We start from the raw sequence: 17843 nt of genomic DNA, 5'->3' as shown, positions 1-17843 counted from the left end.
ATGCTGAACATTTACAAGGGGTCTGGTAAAAATAAATGTACAGTTGACAATTGCAATTTTGAAACAAAACTTTTCTCAGATAAATTAATTCCAGAAAAACTTCATAGTAAATTCTGTAAAAGAGTTCTGGGTGTGCACAGGAAGACATCTAATGACCCATGTAGAGGTGAATTAGGTCAATATCCACTTATATTGGATATCTGTGTTTCAGTTATGAAATATTATCAAAGACTAGTATGTAAAAAAACAAACAATTCTATCATTGATGCAGCCTATGAAGAATCCAAAACTCTTGTGCATGCATGACCCATGGCTTAACTTTATACAAAAATTACTAGTCATAACAGATCTAACTAATTCAGACCCACATCAGAACAATTTTTGTGATATTTTTAAAGAGAAGCTCAAATGTTTGTACCGTATGAAGTGGAAAAACAATTTGTTGAACAATTGTAAGCTTGACTTTTACAGGTGTGCTAAAGAAAATTTTGAATTTGAACATTATTTGGAAAAAATAAAAAATAAAAATCATAGAATACTGTAAAGGGGGTAATTATTCACTGGGTTTTAATTTAGCTTATTTCGCTGACTGGAAAAATGCGCTAAATTAAAACACAGTGAATATGTAAAATTTAGCATAGAACACATTATCTAAATGACAAAACCGTGAATTTAAAACCCACTGAATATGCCCGAAATGGTAAATCAGTGAAATTTATACCCAGTGAAAATTAGACATTTTACAGTAGCTTATACTAAATTTAGAACTTCTGCACATTTTCTTCTTGAATCCGGTAGACATAAAGGCATTTTGAAGGAAAACAGGCTATGTAATCTCCATGAATGCAATGAAGTAGGGGATGAGAAACATTACATTTTATATTGTAATAATTGTCAAATCAAAGAACAAAGATCTAGATTCCTTGCAGCTTTATACATCTATGCCCCAAAGCTGGAAGATTTTAGCATGGATGAATTATTTCCTATTATTGTTTCAAGTAATGATTTTTTCATTCTTAGCATTTTTGCAAAATTTATTTTCTATATTCTTGATATGTATTAATACTGAAAGTTTTTGTTGTTCTGAATGTTTTGTTTTGTTATTGTTATTTTTGGACTTTACTCAAGTTTTCATTGGTACGTTCCAAATAAAAAAATTCTATCTATCTATCTAAAATGTACCCATCCTGGAGGTTGAAAATCATGTGATCACTGATGAATCACACTGACATGTCGTATTAGAGTACCGTAAAAACTCAATCGGCCATGTAAAAATAAATATTTTTGGGGGTGGGCCAATTGATTGAATAAATATAGAAAATATGTTTCCGAAGTGGTCGATTTGTTTGAATAATTTTTCAACGTTTTAAAACTGGGTTCGAAGTGTGTATCACCGGTAACTGAATAAATATATCGTTTTCCCGAGATTAGAGTAAAGGTGTAGTACTAGTCTGAGACTTGACCCAATTTTAAAACAAACTACGTGCGCGTTCAAGAAATCTGACGCAACCAGGCCACCTGCTGTTTTGTTGCCGTGGAGACGACAGTTTTGTGTCACGCTCCCCGTAAATGTAAACAAACATGGTAACGTGAAAAACTGAATAAATATATCTTTTGCGGGATTGGAGTAAAGGTGTTGTCCGGTACATAGAAGCAGGTACAGCTGGGACCTCGGCAGTTGCCTTAGTAAAAAATGAATCGATTCGAGACATGGCTAGCGAGCGACAAAATAAGTACTAATAGCTTGTGGGAAAACTAAAAGTGAGTGTCTTTCCCCAGTGAAATCGCCACTTTTATAGCATGATACTCTGACCAGCCACAACATTATCGCATATTCTTTTGAAATTACCGTAAAGGATGTACATCAGTCAGTACTCAGTCTGACCATGGATGTACTAAGAACATCCATGGTCTGACGTACAATGTCGAAATGATAGGCCCAGGATTCACACCTCACGTCGTCTCGTCTGCCACTTTACCGTAACCACGCACCGCTACTGAAACCGCTTCTATGAGAGCGCAGTCTTCACTTCACGGTCATGTTTTTTTACCCACAGTTAAAACAAAACAAAAAATCCATCCGACTTTTAAACGAACAACGTTGCAAGAGGAAGTTTAGAACATAACTGGGACGACTGTGTCGAAACAATCCAGCCGGTGATTTTATTTGGGTCAACCAAAAAAAAAGAAGATATTTTGACGTGCTGCGTGACTGTGTAAACAAAACCATGTCCAATAAAAATGACGCTTTCACGCTACACATTGGCGACTTTGTATCGACTTACTGGAAATGCCGAAGACGATACAATTTGCAAGTCGGCATTAATTAATTTTTTACCCCGTTAACATTAATAATCTACTTGACTTTTAAACAAACAACTCTGCAGGACAATGTTTCGAACATTACTGAAACGACTGTGCTGAAACAATCCAGCAGATAATTTTATTTGGGTCAACCGAAAAAAAGAAGATATTTTGACGTGCTGCGTGACTGTGTAAACAAAACTACGTCCAATAATAATGACGCTTTCTCGTAACACATTTGCGACTTTGTATGACTTGCTTGAAATTCCAAAGACGAGAGTCAAGTGTCGGCCTGAATTTTGTTGTCCCTAAACCATGGAGCTTCGTTTCGTCAGTGATTGCTAGCAATGACTTAAAGTATTTGTTCGTTGTCGATATTGTTGGCGTCGTGATGAGAATTTTCTTAGCGATTATTTACAACTGATGGGTAATTTGTAATGACAATCAACAGAGTATATTTCACAATGGACGTACTAGAGATTTCACACGTCTTTTGTACAACCACGGTTGACACCATGACTGCACATCTGGCGGATATCCCGATTGCTTATACCATGGATGTAAATGCTTATACATGTACATTGTATTTACGTGATAGATGTGTGAAAATATACCTTTGTTGAGAGAGTGACGTAAAAATCGGGCGGTGTCATCACCGGGCGAACTAATTGAATACAAACAATAGACTGACTGGACAGATGACCGAACTAAACGGATACATTTTAAAATTAACCATGACGCAAAAAATAGGTGGCCGAACTATTTGAGTGGCCGAATTGATTGAGCTTTTACGGTACACTACATACATACATATGTGCACAGTCCCTTGAGGGACTGTGATATGTGCTTGTATTTATCCCACCAATAGGAAGGTTCCCACTTAGATAGAGATTAATTCAGGCACTTAGTTGACAAATACTTAACAACATGTGTGCGTTCAGTTGAGCTAAATGATACTCTAGGATAAACATTAAACATTAAAGAATTAACTATATTTGAAGTTTATCATATACTTGTTTGTAGAGCAGGTTTACACCCTGAGCTAGAATTATTCACAAAGGTATGTAGATAACACAGCCCATGATGGCCACAAGTTATCATAGGGTTATCAAGTATCAAAATAACAGAGAAATACAATGTCAGTATGACAACCAATGAGATTTCACTATTCACAGGAGATGTTGGGAACCTCCTTAAAGCCTTAATACAGTGTCAGTATGACATACAAGCAGGTGAATTACAGTTGTGTATGGAGAAGATGGTGACAAGTGTAGATAAATCAATGAATGAAATATGGAAACCTGATTTGGATCTTGACAGTTCTCCTGTACCATCCGTGAGTAGAAACACAACACTTTTTAGCTCTGCTGTCGACAAAGTCGAGCGGAGATTATAGTATTACTGATTGTCCGTCGCTGTCGTCGTCAACTTTACATTTTCGACTTCTAAAAAACCACAAACTGTATAGCTGTGAAACTTTCTTGGAAGGTACCTTGGGTGGTTCTCTCTCATATTTGTTCATTTTGTGTGGATATGTTCAATTGTCTTATTTATAGCAAATATTTTTGTCATTTTTGGTCAAAAATAGCACTGCTCTTGAAAACCTTGGGTGGACCATTCTCAGATTTGTTTCGTGATGATATCTTCATTTCTCTAATTAGTCCCCGTTCGAAGTCGAAGTCCGAAAATGAGGACTTATAATTCGGTCTCCGTCCGTGCGTCTGTGCGTCCACCCGGAGTCATATCTCAGAATCCCTTGGACCGATTCCGTTCATTCTTTGCATGTGCCTAGTACTTTATGTGGGACATATGCACATGCAGTGGTTTAGCTTTTAGTGTTTTTAGCTCCCATGAAACGGAGCTTATGTGGTACCAGTGTCTGTGACTCTGACTCTTTGACTAAAATTTGTTCCACTGATAACTCAAGATCTACAATTTCAATTCAAATGAAATTTGACACACAGCTAATATATGATGAATAGATGCGCTGATTAGATTTTGGTGCAATTCCATGCATATTAATTAGTTAATTATTGCGATAATTAATTCGGACGCAGTATCTGTATTTTAGAAATGCCTGGACCAATCACAATCAAACTTCACACATACATCATACAAGATATTATACATATGCACGTCAATTTATTTCATGATCTGATTCAAGATGGCCGAATGGTGGCCATTTTTGTGCTAAAAATCATCAAAGTCAAGCATTTCTCGGCTGTTTACAGATGGATTTTGTTCAAATTTGGTATATACATTAGACATTATAAGACCTTAATGCACATCATTTTGTTTTACAATCTGATTCAAGATGGTCGAATTGCAGCCATTTTTGTGTTAAAAAATTCTAAAAATCAAGCATTTCTTGGCTATTTACAGATGGATTTTGTTCAAACTTGATATATACATTAGACATTATAGGACCTTGAGGCAAATAATTTTGTTTTTCAGATAAGATTCAAAATGGCCGACTGGCGGCCATTTTGTTTTAATGAATGTGGTTCTCGTGCCATATCTCAGACTTGTTTTGACTGATTATATTCAAATTTTAAATATTTATTATACATCATGTCATAGATAGACAGATATATTGGTTTGATGATCCTATTCAAAATGGCCAAATGGTGGCCATTTTTGTGCTAAAAAATCATCAAATATCAAGCATTTCTGGCATTTATGGATGGATTTCGTTCAAACTTGGTACATACATTAGACATTACGGGTTCTTGATGCACGTCATTTTATTTTTCAGATTGGATTCAAAATGGCTGACTGGCGGCCATTTTGTTTTAATGATTGGGCTTCTAGAGCCATACATGTATCTCTGAAATGCTTTGACTGGTTATATTCAAATTACATCACGTTATATATACATTTGTATACATGTATTCAAAATGGCTGATTTTGAATGCTGTTCCAGAGCAATATCTCTCAATATGGACAAGTACTTGTTTGACGATCAGATACAAATGTCAATTTTAATGTTAAAAAAATCATATTCCTGACATGGTTATATTCCAGCCATATTACTATAAACAAAACTATTTATCTTAAATTTGATAACTAACGGGGACTGTGCCATGCATGGCTTGTTAATTTATAATTTAGAGTTCTTAAAGTTTCGTAACAAATATTTGACTAGGGTGAGTAGCCTAATTTGCATATTGCATTAACGTATTCTGTCACAAAAAAAAATGGTAATATTTCATTGGAAGGTCTGCAAATTTGCGAATTTTAGTATATAATGATTTATTATATCATGATGGATGTTATTTGAGCATATACAGCGACTAAAAACATCAATGTATGCGAGTATGGGGAGTACGCAGTTACAAGAGTGACGCGGCCATTTTTTCAGTTTGACGAAAAGGCAGTACCCTTTTCGATTTTCATGAACGCAAGTTCAATTTCACTTTGTGCGTCATATTCATCAATAGGCAAAATCGAAGACAGATGCCGTACAACTTTCTGCCAATCTTGATTCGTAAATGTGCTGGTTGCATGTACAGTGTTCTCCTCAGCCTGCGTCGCTTAGACAATAGTCACGTAACTTTCGTTTCGCCCACGATTCTGCAGTGTTCTCATCAGGTCTTTTAAGTTTATCAGGTCCGATACTGTTCTTTCTTTCCACGATATTGTTTCCCTCAGGCCATTGTTTTGCAATGATGAATCAGAACAGAACAATTCGTGTGAACTGATCGATCCTAACTTATTATCTGGATACTCGTATTCACCTGCGAATACTTCGGCCTACTTTCAAGCATGAATATAGAAGGAAATCAACGATTTTTTTTCAGTATCATTCCAGACTTTGCAAGAAATTTATATAATAATCACAGTGATCACTACTATTGGGTTCAAAAATTATTTATGATTATTCAAAATATAGTGGCCATGGCTGTCGGTTCAACACAGTACTGACCTTCACCGCTATTGCGACGCCACAAGCTGAAAGCTGAATCCCTGCGTCTACACTTAATCCATGTACCGGTATAAGGCAGACACTCGACAGCAACAGCAAGGAAGTTTGTCAATTTTATTCAAGATATAAATTTTCTATTTTACGCATTGAAGCTACGCAACGTGACTGAAAGCACTTCCAATGTGATCTAATTTGTAAACAATCTCTTTGCACACGGCTCCCAGTGTCTTCTCCTCGAGCAGACAGTAATGTTTCACATTTGTTTTCGCATGGTTTTCATCTTACTCAAATAAAACGAAGCAGTTGATTCCTATTTTACTTAATGTTTATTCTTGTTTGATATTTTTTAACAAAAATGCACTCATTAAACAAATAATGTAAAAACTGTATTAGAAGCCGTGGCTTCTATTAAAATGTTATAATGCAACAGAGGGGATGCGGCTTCTATTAGAGCATCTACACATATGAGAAATGGTGAACTTTTGATTCTTAATTGTTAAAAAAGAATGGGTGTGACTTCTATTAGGGATGCGGCTTTTAATACAGATTTTACGGTAGTAAATATGCGAGTTTTTTGTTTTTGCCAAACGAGGACAAGGAAGACAAAATGTCGATAGTTTTGTGTAGGATCGATCGCGATCTTCGGTTTGTATCAAAAGCACGTCTCACAAATGAAATATTTTTTTTTGAGCGATAATTTGATAGCAATTAAACAAATTTCAATCGTTGGCGTATGTAAGGGCTGGATCACTTACTTTCAAGGGCTCAAAGTCCGGACGAACATTAAACTAGGATGTTTTTATTTATCTGTTCTAGGTATGTTGTACAGATTTTTAGTTGTACTATTTTGATGATTTAATTTCAAGAATCTGTCAAGGAAACAATCTGTTGTTACTTTACATGTTCACGTAGGTTTAATTTAGCAGATCTTAATTGTCAGCAAAAATAGCGAAATTTGCCCATTGCGTCAGGAAGATCTATCCTGATTTGCTGCACTGAGGTTAATTGTAGTTTTTACTACTCCATCGCTAATGACACTAATTACCAAGAATTAAAAAAACATCTTGGACGTGCTCTGTCAGTTTTCATTCAAATTTGGCACATACATGTACTTTATACATGTTAGGATGCATGTCCATGACAATTTGTTTCAAAATCTGGTCAAGGATGGCCGATTGACAGCCATCTGACTTTTTGGCCTTACTACTATATTTCCACAATTTATGTACCATTTTCATTCGTATTTGGCACATACATCATACATATCAGTGTGTTTCATAATCAGATCAAAGATGGCCAAATAACGGCTGTTTTTATTTTTGGCCATATTACATGGAACCCAAGTTTTGATGTAAATAAACATTCTGTTGTATACGCCACTTGGAACTCAAGTTTCAAGGACACGCTCGCGACAACCCCTCCGCTTTAATATGACGAGCACAAAGAGAACTTTCAAAAATTTAACGGGGATTGTGTCATTTTCAATGACTTGTTAGCTCCGCGGTCGACTTTGTGGAGCGGAGCTTATCATATGAGTGATTGTCCGGCGTCCGTGTCAATGTTTTATATTTTTGACTTCTTCTTGAAAACTACAAGCCTGAATGCTTTGATACTTGGTGTATATGTGCCTTGGGTAGACCTCTCTCAGATTTGTTCATTTCATGATGATATCTTCAATTCTCTAATTTTAATGATTATTTTTGACTTTTTTGGTAAAAAGTGATATTTTCGACTTCTTGTTGAAAACCGTAATTCCAATTGCTTTGATATTACATATATAGGTACTACATGTCGACCTCTCTCAGATTTGTTCATTTTGTAATGATATCTTTAATTCTCTAATTTTGGTAAATATTTTTGTCATTTTTGGTAAAAAGTGAAATTTTCGACTTCTTGTTAAAAACGACAAGTCCAACTACTTTGATATTACATATATAGATACTACATATGAACCACTCTCAAATTTGTTCATTCCATGATGATATCTTCAATTCTCTAATTTTTATCAATATTTTTGTCATTTTTGGTAAAAAGTGATATTTTCTTCTTGTTAAAAACCACAATCATTTGAAACGGCAAGTCCTATTGCATTGATACTGTGCATATTTGTATTTGCCACTTGGAACTGAAGTTTCAAGGACATGCTCGCGACAACCCCTCTCCTTTAATATGACGAGCACAAAGAGAACTTTCAATAATTTAACCGGGACTGTGTCATTTTCAATGACTTGTTGTGATGAATATTTTTGTCTTTTTTGGTCAAAAATTATGTTTTTGACTTCTGATTGGTTTGATATTGTATATGTAGGTGTATCAGGTGAACCTCTGTCAGATTTGTTGATTTTGAGACATTATCTTCAATTCTCTAATTTTGATGAATATTTTTGTAATTTTTGGTCAAAAACGTTATTTTTTTCAACTGCTTTCTAACTTTATTTTTAGGTACCTTGGGCGAATCTGTCAGATTTGGTAATTTCATGACGATATCTTCAACCGACCGACCGACCGTCTTTTGTAAGGAGTGATTCAACTTAAGTTGGCCAAATGACAGCCATTTTTGTGCTAAAAATTCATCAAAATCAAGCCCCTAAAAATGGGGACTTCATTGGCAATGACCTGTGTTTTGTTAATGTCTACTGGTATATGTGTGGTTTATGCTAATTTATTTGTTAGATACGGAAAGAATCCAAATGCCTAAGGGATGCCACTTTGACTAAAGAAAAACTTAGATATGGCGTAATTTAAAGTAAGACAGTTAACATTCTGAATTCTCCCTCAACATTTAATTATACATGTACTAGTAATCTATTTAAAATTGACACAGTCAATAAAAATTGAACTGGGACTTTGTCATATACAATGGCTTATATCTTTTTCTTGTCACAGGTTCTTGGTCCGCAGTCTACTGCAAACAGTATAGCTACAGCAATGATGCAAGCTAATCGAGGGCAGCCGACAAATGTACAGGAACTATCACTCAAACTACCACCCAAAATAAATAAGGATACAAAGTGGAAACTACAACAATTGCAAACAAAACCATGAGTTACAAACTCTGCTTGAATCATTATTGTGATATTATCAAATTTCCCAAAAATGAAGAAAGGGTTTTCATCTGTGGTAGTGCATCTATCACATACGTATGTGAACATACAACATGAATTAGACCCAAAGTAGGCAATTGTTATTATTTTGAGTATTAAAAGATTACAACAGGCAAAGAGATGCATTTTATTCTTAATTTCCAAATTCTTAATTCTGTGAATGTATTTCAAATATTACTTTCTTTATTTGTTTCACATGTGGATTAAAATTTACACTCTTAGAAAATGAATGATGTAATAAATTGATACTTATATTGATCAAAGATGGATATGAGATATCACCACACATTAAAACAAACATTAACATTTGAATTTGATTATTTGGAAATATATTGAATTTATATTCTTCTTATATTCTATTCAATTCAATTGAGGTCTGACTTTCACTGTTTGTGTCTCATGACATTTTGTTCATGTGTTTGCACCTGTATATCGTACATACAAACTTCACTCGTATATCGTACATACAAACTTCACTCATATATCGTACATACAAACTTCACTCATATATCGTACATACAAACTTCACTCGTATATCGTACATACAAACTTCACCTGTATATCGTACATTCAAACTTCACCTGTATATCGTACATACAAACTTCACCTGTATATCGTATATACAAACTTCACTCGTATATCGTACATACAAACTTCACTTGTATATCGTACATACAAACTTCACTCGTATATCGTACATACAAACTTCACTCGTATATCGTACATACAAACTTCACTCGTATATCTTGGGAAACACATGAATGTGTATATGTGTGTCATGAATATAATCAAGATGGCTGCCATTTTATTGCTGAAATTTCATCAAAATCGAGCATTTCTGTCATTTCAGAATCAAATCTTGGTCGCAAATGGAGAAAAATTGTGCAAACTCATTGAATGCATTTGACATGGGAATCAGGATGCAAATCCCAAATTGCAGACTGGAGGTCATTTTGTTTTCAGGAATGCTAATATCATTTATACACAAGTAGAAAGTACCGGGTATACATATCATTGTAATAATTTCATATCGACTGTAACAAAGATTGTAAATGTAGCTATTTCCATGGAAATGCTTTCTAATCAAGAATTTCCCAGATCCACAGGTTATAGGTGCACAACATTTCAGTGTAGTGTTGTTTTATTTTGTTTACTCACCTAAGCATTTAATTATAACAACTGATGATGGAAGTAGACGCAATATTAGGGACTAGACAAAAAGTGGGGGGGATAGGCCAGTGTTTTTTTAAATTCGCGTACATAATAATATATAACCCTCCAACATTTGCATGGAATTTTCTGACCTCCCCTTTGATTGGTGCATGAAAATTGTGACCCTCCCTCCTAAGTGTAAGGATAGTATATGTATTAAAACTATATATACATACATGTATGTCATGTTGAATAAAATAAGATATATGATTCAAAACTAACTTCAACAATAAACCTATAAAAATGCACACGATGCCAAGATACAAGCAATCAGGGACTGCCAGCTAGCAGAACAAAGTTCGAAATGTCCATCCATCCAGATTCATATTTCAGAACCAAATCTAGTCATACTTTGCATGTGCCTAGTACTTTCCCTGGGACATATTACTGTTTGACTTCCATGTGCGAAACACAAAATGGGAATCTTTGCAGTTAGTGTGTCTGTATGTGTGTGTGTATGTGTGTATGACTTTTCCACTGCTATCTCAAGAACCATACATCGGTTTTTGATGAAACTTCGTGCATAGATGCTCTGGGCCAATGCGCAGATTTGATTAGGTGTTGGTAAAAATCCATGCTCATTAATTACCTAATTTGCATGATAATTAGCTAATTTTTAGCTGTTCTATGACTGTTCCACTGATATCTAAAGAACCACTCATTGGATTTTGATGAAACTTGGTACATAGATGCTCTGAACATATGCGCAGATTTGATTAGTTTTTGGTAAAAATCCGTGCATATTAATTACCTAATTTGCATGATAATTAGCTATTTTTTAGTGGTTCCATGACTGTTCCACTGATATTTAAACAACCACTCATTGGATTTTGATGAAACTTGGTACATAGATGCTCTGAACTAATGCTAGGTTTTGATTAGTTTTTGGTAATAATCCATGGATACTAATTACCTAATTTGCATAATGATTAGTCAATTTTCAGTTTTTCCACTTATATCTCAAGTACTAATCATCACATTTCAATCAAACTTGGTACATGGATGTCATATGACACTGCACAGACCTGATAGTTTTTATGGTAATATCAGTACATATAATTACCTAATTTGCATAATTAATTAATTTTCAGCTTTTGATATAAGTAGTGAGCATTACATTTCAATGAAACTTGGTACTTACATACTCAAGGACTATGCAGAGATTGATTGTTTCGGATAAATATTTGTGCATATTAATCACCTAATTTGCATAATTAGTTAATTTTCAGCTTTTCCACGGGTATCTCAAGTACTAATCATCGCATTTCAATGAAACTTGGTACATAGATCCTTTAGGACTATGCAGAGACTTGATTAGTTTCAGGGTAAATAATTGTGCATATTAATTACCTAATTTGCATAATTAATTTTCAGCTTTTCTACTGATATCTAAAGTACTAATCATCACATTTCAATGAATCTAGAATTATGCAGAGACCCAATTAGTTTTTGGTAAATATTTGTGCATATTAATCACCTAATTTGCATAATTAACCAATTTCCAACTTTCACACTGATATCTCAGGTACTAATCATCACATATCAATGAATGTTTATACATGGATGCTGTAGGACAATAGACAGACCTGGATAATTGTTGGTTAAAATCTGTACATATTAATTACCCAGTTTGCATAATTAACCAATTTTAAGCTTTCACACTGATATCTAAAGTACTAATTTCCATTTTAATGAAACTTAGTACAAAGATGCTCTAGGACAATGTACAAACCTAATTAGTTTGGGGTAAAACTCTGTTCATATTATTTCCCTAATTAGCATAATAATTCATGATTTTTTGGTTCTAATCACATTTCAATTAAACTTGGTACATAGAGTTTTTGTTATATTGTGCAGACCTCATTAGTTTTACAATCAAATCTGTTCATGTTAATTTTCTGATTTGCATAATTAGTTTTCAGCTAAGTAATTTCAAATTATATTTAATGCGTCTCCAATACTCTCAGCACATGGGAGTTCTTTCTAAGCTTTCTTTGATTTTGAAAATGCGGTATCTCATGCATGCTTTGTCAGTTTTTGTTCAAAATTGGTACATACATTTATATACATGTTAGGATACATGTCTATGACAATTTGTTTTATGATCGAATCAAAGATGGCCGACTGGCAGCCATTTTGTTTTTTTGATAGTGTGTTATCTTATGCATGTTGTCAGTTTTTGTTAAAATATGGTACATGCAATGTAAGTTTTAGATTACATGTCCACGAAAAATGTGTTTTACGATCGGATTAAAGATAGCCAACTGGTGGCCATCTTGCTTTTTGACCATACAACTATATCACCAAGCTTTTAGTCCATTTTCATTCATGTTTGGCACATACATCATAAATATAGGAATACATGTTCATATTAGTTAGCCGGCTCACATACACCTTGTTTTTTGGAAAAAATGTGGTTTCTTCGACAGGATTTGTCGTTTTTTGTTCAAATTTGATACAAACATTGTTTATGTTGAGATACATGTTCTTGATGATTTGTTTTGTGTTCGAATCCGAACTGACCAATTGGCAGCCATCTCGTTTTTTCAAAATGTATTGTTGACAAATTTTATTTTCTTCAAATTATATGTGTTATGATACATGTGGTGGAAAGGGATGATTCAGAGCTTCTCAGTTACGGTAATGAAAATTGAAACGAACACGTCATATAAACTAGAACTCAATCTTGTTTATTCTTCAACAATGTAATACAGATTTTAACTCAAAAACAACTGAAACGCAACTGCTCAAAACGAGCGCAAAAACATACAATGTTGCCATAGAGTCGAGTAACAATTTATTGGGCGGGAGGCATTCTCATTGCCCGATTATGAATATGGGGTTTACTCTGAGGTTTGAAACAAATATTGGTCAAATTAAAACTGGGTGTGCTAGTTTCTCATAGCATTACATGCAAAAAATGAAATACGAAGAAAACATGGTTATGAATAAAGATCAATTAATCAAATGAATCTCCCCACAATACATGTCCATGACAATTAGTTTCACAATCTGATCAAAGATGGTTGACTTCCTGTAATCTTGCTTTTTGATCATACTACTATCATCTGTACATGAGCCCAGACAAATGAAATTCAGTTTGGAGACAAAAAAATGCATGGATTGCTTATCTTGTTTAATTTCTGACCATATATTTTGATTTTGGAAGAGTAATTTAATACATCTAATTTATGTTGATACCAGACCAGCCAATTATTCACTCTCAATTACTAACTATACTTTTGGTCTGCAACTTTATTTTTGGCATGAATAACATTTCCCCTAATTCCAACAGAGACTGTCATTCACAATGACTTGTTAAAGAAGTAAAGCTTGTGGCTGCATGCACAGTCACTTGGGGGCTGAAAATCAATAAATACTAATTACAATCAAAAAATTCGAACGCCTATTTATTTGCCGGGTTTCGGTGTTTTATTTACCTCCAAATTTTCGACTCCACTAAAAATTGCCGACTCATTCTTATTCGAAAATTGTGACCAGTTTTAGTTTTCCCCCAAACGAAAAAAAAAACGATGTGAGCGTTCAAACGGGACCTTCCTCGAAGGCATGAATCCGGGTTTCTGATTGACTGAGAGATTTTTATTTTATTGGTAACGAAAATATATTCTAAATAAACGAAGTTTCAAATAAAAACGAACACAAAAATCTCGGCATGCTGCGTTTCTGAATTGTTGATTATTACTGTACTCAGTAGTGATTATAATAATGTACACAAAATAAATTTGTTGAATGGTTATGAAATACAAATAAAAGTCAACTTAGTTTCATCGTAAGCGAATGATTCCGGTCTCGTATAAACGTTTGATGCTGTAGGATATCCGCCATGTTCTCTTAGGTCAAATAGGTCAAATCGCTAATTAACCAATCAAAAAGCTGGATGATGCCAACGTGTTCAAATTACCATAGCTTATTTAAATATGTTAATGTTATTGAACGCAATGCGGAAGAGATTGATGTTGTAGTACGATATTTTGGCTTGGATTTTGATGCGAAAACGGCATGATTTTTTTTAAATAAAAAAAATTAGTTGTTTTTAAAAAATAAACTGGTCATCTGAAGAATAATTTAACATTGTTCACAGTGATAACAGCTCATTCTCGAAAGGAAGCTTACCCGCTCACGCTAGTCACGATAAAAATCATACATGTGTACTCTTGAATAGACAAACGTCAATGACTATGGTAAAACTTAGACTCTATTTTAGCCGGCAGGATTGATTGAAATATCCGAAAAATGACGCCAAAATACACCTTAAAAGTCCCATTTTATTTTCTTAAATCCCATTTTATTTTTTAATCCAAGGGCGAATTTACGGCAGAATTTTGTCCCTCAAATAAGGGACACGTGAGCTTTGATTCTAACTGGATACATTGCACTGGGTCGGGGAGATAGTTTGCTAAACTTCCATGCATCTTTTGTCCAATGGGTACCTGTACTTCGAACATTCGCAAGTTTTTCTAGGTAGTGCGAGACAGCTTTGTCTTTTGACCTATTAGTTTTGTGCTGACCTCTTCTCCGCGTCTTGATGTTTTGTTTTGCTTGTCATAATACTCACTGATTGATGACTTTGTTTAGATTTTGAGTTACAACTCGGCCACGACCTTTGCTTTTACCGTGAAACATGAGGAAGTTTACGTCAATTGACGGACATTGCATTTTTTAAAAACTAATGAAGCACACTGTCTATCATCCCCATTTTTTCATTTGCTGATTTCTATTCTGAAAAATTCGACCGTCCGAAAATGCACCTTAATTTTGACTCTAAAAACACGTCACAAATCTAACACCAATTATTTAAAACCGGTCGAAATTTTGGAGTCTTTACGGTACTTTAGATATCAGTGTGAAAGTTTAAAATTGGTTAATTATGCAAATTAGGTAATTAATATGTACAGATTTTAACCCACAATTATTCAGGTCTGTCTATTGTCCTACAGCATCCATGTACATTCATTGATATGTGATGTATAGTACCTGAGATATCAGTGTGAAAGTTGGTTAATTATGCAAATTAGGTGATTAATATGCACAAATATTTACCGGAAACTAATTGGGTCTGCATAATTCTAGATTCATTGAAATGTGATGATTAGTACTTTAGATATCAGTAGAAAAGCTGAAAATTAATTATGCAAATTAGGTAATTAATATGCACAATTATTTACCCTAAAACTAATCAGGTCTCTGCATAGTCCTAAAGGATCTATGTACCAAGTTTCATTGAAATGCGATGATTAGTACTTGAGATACCCGTGGAAAAGCTGAAAATTAACTAATTATGCAAATTAGGTGATTAATATGCACAAATATTTATCGAAAACAATCAATCTCTGCATAGTCCTTGAGTATGTAAGTACCAAGTTTCATTGAAATGTAATGCTAACTACTTATATCAAATGCTGAAAATTAATTAATTATGCAAATTAGGTAATTAATATGTACTGATATTACCATAAAAACTATCAGGTCTGTGCAGTGTCGTATGACATCTATGTACCAAGTTTCATTGAAATGTGATGATTAGTACATGAGATATCAGTGGAAAAACTGAAAATTGACTAATCATTATGCAATTTAGGTAATTAGTATCCACGGATTATTACCAAAAACTAATCAAAACCTAGCATTAGTTCAGAGCATCTATGTACCAAGTTTCATCAAAATCCAATGAGTGGTTGTTTAGATATCAGTGGAACAGTCATGGAACCACTAAAAAATAGCTAATTATCATGCAAATTAGGTAATTAATATGCACGGATTTTTACCAAAAATTAATCAAATCTGCGCATATGTTCAGAGCATCTATGTACCAAGTTTCATCAAAATCCAATGAGTGGTTCTTTAGATATCAGTGGAACAGTCATAGAACAGCTAAAAATTAGCTAATTATCATGCAAATTAGGTAATTAACGAGCATGGATTTTTACCAAAACCTAATCAAATCTGCGCATTGGCCCAGAGCATCTATGCACCAAGTTTCATCAAAAACCGATGTATGGTTCTTGAGATAGCAGTGGAACAGTCGGACACACATATACACACACACACACACATACACACACACATACAGACACACTAACTGCAAAGACTCCCATTTTGTGCTTCGCACATGGGAGTCAAAAATTTATCCGCTATACGTATATAAATAAACAAGTTGTGAAACATGGCACCTAGTAAATCGACACCCTGTCGGTTTCAAATTTCGATTTCTTACCTTAAAATGCGAAACAAAAATTTTAGAGGGGATCAGGTGTTATGTTAATAACCATTGTTCATAATCGCTAACTTGGTTTTATTCAAAACTGCACAAATCCCGCGTTTTCTGATGATATCCGACGATTTCATGAACGAAAATGGCCAGCAGCCAGAATCAAGGGAGATTCGCACAGAGTTCTGGGTAAATCAAGGAAATACTCGCTGTTACGGCACGCCAGATTGGCTGAAAATGAGTATGCGCGCTTGATGTTCGTATGCAAGGGATTTTTCCACATAAAAACGACAAATTAGGCCGAATTTTGTTATCGGTTGGCTTAATATAAACCCAAAGGACCGTATTTTTGTGAAAGATTAGTATATTTTTGTCCTGATTTGTAGGAATCTGAAAAACGCGTTTCACAACTTGTCTCTTTATTTAGTTTTGTGCGTCATTCAAGATGGCGGCTCCCATATAGTAAATATCGTATTTATTTTATTATCACGTGTGCGCCAGCTGACTGTGCTCTATCCCGACTGTGCTTGAGGCAACACATATCAGACTGCGCATAAAATCTCCGCTGCTTTATTGTGGTGTCATGAGGCTTGCATTACACACACAAAAACGATCCTTCCCCCTAATTAGCTGCGGTTCCGTAGCTCTTTGGTGCGACCTACAATCGAATTTCGCCCTAACAATTTCATTTGGACGTCTTCTTTTTAATTTTGTTGTACGTCGAACATATGAGCCGGTCAGAGTCAGTCACGTAAATAATGCGGTCGGCAACATAGGGCTATGATTCCACAGCTACCCCCTAATATGCCTGCACAGATTACTGTAAAACCCTCCCCCCAACACCGACCTCCCCCTAATTAGCTGCGGTTCCGTAGCTCTTTGGTGCGACCTACAATCGAATTTCGCCCTAACAATTTCATTTGGACGTCTTCTTTTTAATTTTGTTGTACGTCGAACATATGAGCCGGTCAGAGTCAGTCACGTAAATAATGCGGTCGGCAACATAGGGCTATGATTCCACAGCTACCCCCTAATATGCCTGCACAGATTACTGTATAACCCTCCCCCC

The 17843-nt window shown here is 34.8% G+C and overlaps 1 protein-coding gene across 1 annotated transcript in view; it reads left to right on the top strand.

Moving 5' to 3' along the window:
• The window catches only part of LOC100369653 (elongator complex protein 1-like), a 60026-nt gene extending 50395 nt beyond the window's left edge, over positions 1-9631 (top strand). Inside the window, exons 24-25 of the mRNA XM_085498172.1 lie at positions 3480-3640; positions 9116-9631. Of these exons, the coding sequence (XP_085354298.1) occupies positions 3480-3640; positions 9116-9274 (320 nt within the window). The 3' untranslated portion in view covers positions 9275-9631. The remainder of the gene's footprint in view (positions 1-3479; positions 3641-9115) is intronic.
• Positions 9632-17843: the final 8212 nt, after the last annotated feature.

The sequence above is a fragment of the Saccoglossus kowalevskii genome, chromosome 4 (assembly GCF_978046115.1).
Source record: "Saccoglossus kowalevskii chromosome 4, keSacKowa6.1, whole genome shotgun sequence".
NCBI classification, from domain to species: Eukaryota; Metazoa; Hemichordata; class Enteropneusta; family Harrimaniidae; genus Saccoglossus; species Saccoglossus kowalevskii.
The sequence above is the reverse complement of the archived record's forward strand: the minus strand, read 5'-3'. Positions and strand labels throughout refer to the sequence as shown.